Genomic DNA, 6,224 nt, shown 5'->3' with positions numbered 1-6,224 from the left:
CCCCGTCCTCGCCTCTGTTCTCTGTTCCATCTGCCCAGAGGGCTCCCTTCACACGCCTCCCTGCCCCTGAACTCTACCCAAACTTTACAGTTTGCCTCAAGACACCTCCCCAGGGAGCCTCTCCATGTCCACCAGGCAGAACATACTCCTGGTTTCTCTGGTCCTCCTCCAAAGCTTGGCCTTACACCTGCGGCAGCTGGTCAGACTGTCCGTCTTGGCCTGAGCAAGCCTGGAAGCCACCACAAGACATGGTTTACACCAGATTCACTTCTGGCCCCTTTCCTCTCCCTGCCACAGCCAGGCGTCTACATACAGAATTATCACACAGGAGAACAAATCCGTAACGCCCACCGAGAGGAGCTCCGAGTCTCTCCAGCAGCCGCCCAGGAAAGCCAGACACCTCCACACAGATGTGTCTATGCAGCCAATGTCCTGAGTCTTCCACGTAGCACACTGAGTGGACAAGACGGTCACCATCCAAGAAAGCCTGCGGGACCTGCCTGGTGATTCCGTCACGCCCACCATGCAGCGCGCGGCCGAGAAGGGAAGACAAGACACTTAGGGAAATGTCAAAGGAGGTCTGGCCCAACTGGGGTCACCAAGGCTTCCCAGAGCCGAAGACACCTGAGGTGAGACAAGGATGAAGATGCTGTGGCCACAGAAGATAGGGGACGTGTCCGCGCCACCACCTCGGAGAAGCAGGGAGCGAAGACGGGAGGCAGGACACACATCCCATCTCCATTCCCTGCCTCAGTTCCCACCACGGCACCACAGACTGTTGTGAGGATTGGGGGGTAACGGCTGGAAGGCACTCGGCATACAGCCCAGCGCTCCCCAGACGTGGGGGATTACAGCTCACGGGAGGCAGCCAGATACTCCTGCCACACGACTACCCCGCTGGAGCCACCCGCTGCGTCTCCCCACAGGGCAGAAGGAAGGACCAGGGCAGCCTGAGGGACTGTGACAGAGCGGAGTCAGGAGGCCATGTGGCCCGGTGGTGTGAGGAGGAAGGAAACTGAGCACAGAAGGAAGACAGTGTGGCCGAGAACAGGCGGGGACAGGGGAAGGGGCCAGCGAGTGAGGAACTCGGCCTCCCCGGAGCTGCCCCAGAGAGCTCATGGCGGACTGTCCAGTGGTGCCTGCAGCAGGGCTTGACATTTACAGGCCACAGGGCTCCACCGTGCCAGCTGGGTCTTTAAAAAGTCTGTCTGAAAGCCACCCTATTAGGGAAGGAGCCAACGACGAACCGGAAACCCCTGAGGTGTGCAAATAACCACGTCACTTCTCAGCAGGAAGGAGTCAGGGTGGAGCAAGCTGAGATTAAGGCCTGACCTTAGTGCCCAGCCATCAAGGGGAAGCCACGCAGCAGTGTGGGAGGAAGTGAAGGCCACCAGGGAGCGTAAGTCTTTCTGACCGCCCTGGCCTTCCTGCTGGCGCTGTTTTCAGGCCACAGAGTACTGGTTCCATCCCACCGTTCAGGGCTCATCTCCAGGACCTCCTCCTCCTTGAGGCCTCCACACCCACCCTGACTAGCTCTCTCTCCACACCTGCCGTGCTCCTCTCCCAGATGCTCACACTGCGCGACTGTGCCATGCTCTGCTGACAAGGCCTACCCCAAACACCCTATTAAAACCGTCTCTCTGCCCCCCAGCTCTCATGTTCCCTCGCTGCTCTCTCCCCCTGCCTTTCATCCTAGGTATTTGTTTGTTTACTATCTTCTTCCTCCTGCTAGAACGTCAGCTACAAAAAAATTCAAAGGTCCCAAAGATACCAATATCAGATTTGCTCACTGCTGAATCACCACCTAGAAAATCAGCATCTAGAAAAGTACCTGCCGCATCACAGAGCTCCAGAAATGCCTGATGAGCGAATGAGTGAGCGCATGTGCGGGCCCTGGTCAGACTGTCTCGGGTCTCACTCCAGCTCTTCCACTGTGTGGCCTTGGATGACTTTACTTAACCTCACTGAGATTCAATTTAATTCAACAGTAAAAGAAAATAGCACTCCCCTTCCAAGGTGATCAAGGGATTAAGTGAGACCATGCAGCTAATGAGGCTCATGCCTGCCCCCAGTAAGCACTCAGGACTACTCTGGCTGCCACCACAGCCTGGCTTGTTAGCATTTCCTGCTTGTTTATCATCTGCCTCCTTCTCCCTAGCGTCAGCGCCTCACGCTCAGTCTTAGCGCAGAGTGGGGACAGGATGTTGAGTCAGGCATGTGGAGCAGGAGCCTCACCAATCTGTTTCTCCAGGGCGGCTGCCTCGCAGACAGTGGCCCGGGGCAGGATTCCAGGGTCGGTGAAGCTTGTCTGCAGCAGGCAGCTCATGACGAAGAAGAAGAGGATGGCGGCGATGACGGGGATGGCAAGGGTCAGGTGGCGGGCCAGGAAGGGGCAGCTACAAAGAGAGAGGGAGAGAGATGAGCAGCTGTCCTGGGGCTCCCGGGACACAAGCCTACGGCACTAGGTGGAGGGCTTAGCCCAGCGGCCACCACCAGGCCCTGAGCAGACACCCCGAGCTGATCCCTGCACTTCGCCCCTGGGTCCCCGGCAGATGCGACCAGTTGAGACCAGCACTCCTAACCCCTACACTGAGTTTACAGCCTAGGAACCCTCCTAAAGACAGCGTTTCAGGCAGCTTAGTGGACTGGACTGAACCACTCACGGCAATGTTCACTCAGTCACTCAATCACGTCTCCACAGTTTTTGAGGTCTGGGCCAGGCACTGCCCTCAACAGGCAACAGGAACAGCAGTGAGTAAGACTAGCGTTTCTTGCTCCCTCGGTGTGGCTCATGGTCTAGTGGGGGAAACAGATGTAAACAGAGAATTGCCACACAGCCTGAGTGCTCTGGTTGGGGAGGGAGGAGCAGAACGGGCAGGAAAGGCTTGCTGAAGGGCGTCCTGGGTCGGCCCAGCCGGGCGGAGAGCAGTGCGGGAAGGAGGGTGGAGGTCCAGCCCCTGCTGTGGTCACCCAACCGCTGGCGCCGCCTGGCCCTGGCCGGCTCAGAGCCCAGCTCACAGGCCTGACTGTGCGGCCCACCGGGCTGCTGACCGTCCTCCCACGCTGCTTCCCTCCTGGAGCCAGAGTGGCACCTAAGAGGGCCAGGAGCAGCCAGGAGGGAGGGGACTGGTCACTGGGAGCCCTGAGTGGCGTGAGGCGCCAGGAAGGGCGCTCGGAGGTTGTCTCAGGAGCCTCCATCATCGGGGGTTCTGACCTCATACGTGCCCTTCCTTAGAGGAACAGGAGCCAAGGCCGAGCACCCCCAGTGGGCCGTGCTCTGCTCCGCACATCTCAGTGCTCCCGGGTCTGAGCCCCACACAGGCCCTCCGCATCACCCACAAGGCAACGTCGTCCACCCACGTACAGACTTCTTGGGGGATGAAGAAAACTTGAAACCGGAGACATATGGCGTCCTCTGAAGCACCAAGTCCTAGCCCCGACTTCACGGAGGGCGACGCCAAGGCCCACAGGCAGATCCAAGCCACTGACAGGACTGAGAGTAGACAGGTTTCCAGCCAACACTGTCCATTCATTCAACAAATATTTACTGTACTGAGCACCGTCAACACACCAGGCCCTGTTTGAGGTACTGAGCATACAGCAGACAGCAAGGAGAATAAAGGCCTGATCTCATGGAGAAAGTAGGCAAGAGGCCAAGAAGAGTACAAGTGTATACTCGGTGAGGCAGTGGCACGAGCTCAAAGGATGCTAAGTCAGGGCAGAGGGGTCAGGAGGGAGCTAAGGGGCTCGCGGGTGACAGGGCTGGGCGGGAGTTGGAGAGAGCGAGCCCATCCCAAGGAAGGACTCAGCCGCCCAGGGCCCCGCGGCAGGGAGTGCCAGGAGGCCAAAGCCCAGAGGGGAACACGCTGGGGGTGGTGGGGGGATCGTGGGAGGGAGGCGGTGGGAACAGGAGGACGCTCTTTATCAGGGTCTGGCTCTTTGGGGCACACCCAGACTTGACCTGACCTACAGGGGCGCTCTGGCTGCTGTGTGGAGGTGGTGAGTGGAGCTGCGGCTGGAAGCCTTTCGCAGAACCCCACCAAACCAAACAATGAAACAGGGGCCTTGACAGCAGCAAACGCCCTGGAGAGCCACCCTTCCCCTCCCCCGTAACAGGGAGTATGAGCGCCGCGCGCACACACAGCCGGCACACGGTCAGCGGTCACCAGAGTCCACATCCAGGCGAGCTCAACCCGAACCCAAACCCTCCTGCCAACTGCACCACTGCAGAAGGAGCTGAGGCTAAGGCAGGATGACCCACAAGTGCACCCCACATCTAGAAACCCTCGCTTCCCACCCCCTCCAGGCACAAATCTGTCACCCGTGAGGATGACCACTCGGACCAGAGGTGGTCCTGCTTCTGACTGACCGACTCGCACAGGCAGGGTCACAGGAGGCCACGCAGGCAGCACCGTTTCCTCTTGCCTGGGCTGCCGGCTTGGCTGCGAGGCCCTGCCCCGAGCAGTGAATGAGGCTGAGGCGCTTTCGAATACCCACGGGGGCGGGCCCAGAGAGGTGGATCTGAAACTCAGCCAGGGCACTGCTGGGCCCAGCGGGCTCCCCAGAACTTCTGCTTATCAAATGATCACACAGCTTTTTATCTATCTTGACTCAAGAAGGAAGGGCAAGAGAGAGGAGCTAGCTTGTAGGATCCTCCCTGGATTCAAGGGGAAACCCAGGCTGCTGGTCACGGTCTGGCAGCTGGAAAGGGCCCTTGGGGGCAGGTGCTTCTGCGCCAGCCTTACCGTGGCCACGGCACCTTGGGAAGTGCCTCCTGGGGCAGACGAGCAACGGCCCATGCTGCAGGCTGCCGCTGGCTCGAAGCGGACAGCATGAACTCGTGCCACCCTCACAACACCCCAGGGCCTGGGTGCCGTGATGAGCCCATCCCAAAGAGGGGGCAGTGGGAGCTCCAGGAGGTAACGTGACCGGCCCAGGGGTGGTACAGCTGGGATGGGAGCCACGTCCGTGGGCGCCAGAAATGGAGTTCTCGCCATACAGTAACATTTAGGGAGACAGGCGAGGATGGGAACTTGGGGGGCTGGGGGCGTGCAGTTTGAAGTGGGCGTGGAACCTGCACGTGTGCGTGCACATGAGCAAGCACTAGCGGGCGGCTCGAGCCGGGGCCCAGGGCACGGTGGAAAACTTCCGACACAAACCCGTGGCCCTGGTGAGGTGACAGGCATGGCTGGGCCTCCTGCACCCTTAAAATGGAGATGCCATGGGAGGCACTCCTGGGCCACGGAGGACATGAAGCCGTAAGAAGCCCACGGGGCAAACATGACCTGCCGCAGGAAGGCCCTCTGGGCTTGCCTGAAAATCAGCGAGGCACTGAACAGGCTTCAGCCACACAGCAGGGCCGCACTGCCCCGGGCAGCAGGTGGAGGGCTGCACTGCTGGGAGGAAGAGGAAGCCTGCAGGTCCAGTGTTTGAGGGAGATTGCCCAAAGGCCCAGGAGATAACGCCTGGGGGAGAAGGAAAGCGGGAAGGAAAGGGGAGTGTCAGAGAGAGAGATGGCCAAGGGGGCCTGCAGGACCCTGGAGGAGAGGGGAAGCCGGCCAGGTGACCTGCAGTGGGGAGCGCATAGCTAAAGAACACAGAAGAAATTCAGGAGTTGTGCGGAAAGGACATAAAGTAGGCTCAAGGGTGACAAAGAACCTGGGAGTGGGCAAGAGATGGTGATGGGGAATAGGCGCGGGTAAGGAGATGGGTCGGGGCGCAGGGGAGCCGGGCAGGTTCTGGGAGGGCGGGGTAATGGAGGGAGAGGGCGGCGCTCCGAGTGAGCAGAGGCTGGCAAAGGCAGGGTGCCAGGAAGGACCCGGGAGGATGGAGTGGCCAGGAGGGGGGGACGAGAGGCGATGGATGAGAGATGCCAGGAGACTGGCGAGGCCTGGGGCATACGCGTTCGGAGGCACAGGAGGGCGCGCGGGTCCAGAACAGCCGCGAGAGGAGGGCGCCTGGCAGGTGCCGGGAAGGGTGGAGGGGAGGGGGCAGGGAGGCGGCCGCGGGCCGGTGCCCGCAGGGGCCCGAAGGCGATGGGGTGCAGACGGGGGGCAGAGGGGGCTGGGGCGCCAGGGGGCGGGACGGGGTCGCCGCGGAACTCACTCGAAGACGAAGAAGAGGACCGTGGTGGTGAGGATGAGCAGCAGCGTGAGCGCGAAGACGCCGCCGTGGCCGGCCAGCATGAGGCGGCCGCCGCAGTAGAAGCGGTTGCGGCCCGGGAA

General features: G+C 60.8%; 1 protein-coding gene across 1 annotated transcript in view; it reads right to left on the bottom strand.

Annotated features, from left to right (window-relative positions):
• ZDHHC18 (zinc finger, DHHC-type containing 18) overlaps nt 1-6,218 on the bottom strand; it is a 20,641-nt gene extending 14,423 nt beyond the window's left edge. The window contains exons 1-2 of the mRNA XM_004678662.2: nt 6,106-6,218; nt 2,236-2,396 (exon numbers count right to left, since the gene is read on the bottom strand). Of these exons, the coding sequence (XP_004678719.1) occupies nt 2,236-2,396; nt 6,106-6,185 (241 nt within the window). The 5' untranslated portion in view covers nt 6,186-6,218. The remainder of the gene's footprint in view (nt 1-2,235; nt 2,397-6,105) is intronic.
• Nucleotides 6,219-6,224: the final 6 nt, after the last annotated feature.

Source organism: Condylura cristata, unplaced genomic scaffold (assembly GCF_000260355.1).
Source record: "Condylura cristata isolate star-nosed mole 26May11 unplaced genomic scaffold, ConCri1.0 scaffold00008, whole genome shotgun sequence".
Taxonomy (NCBI): domain Eukaryota; kingdom Metazoa; phylum Chordata; class Mammalia; order Eulipotyphla; family Talpidae; genus Condylura; species Condylura cristata.
Note: the sequence above shows the minus strand (reverse complement) of the source record. Positions and strands in the feature narration are given on the sequence as shown.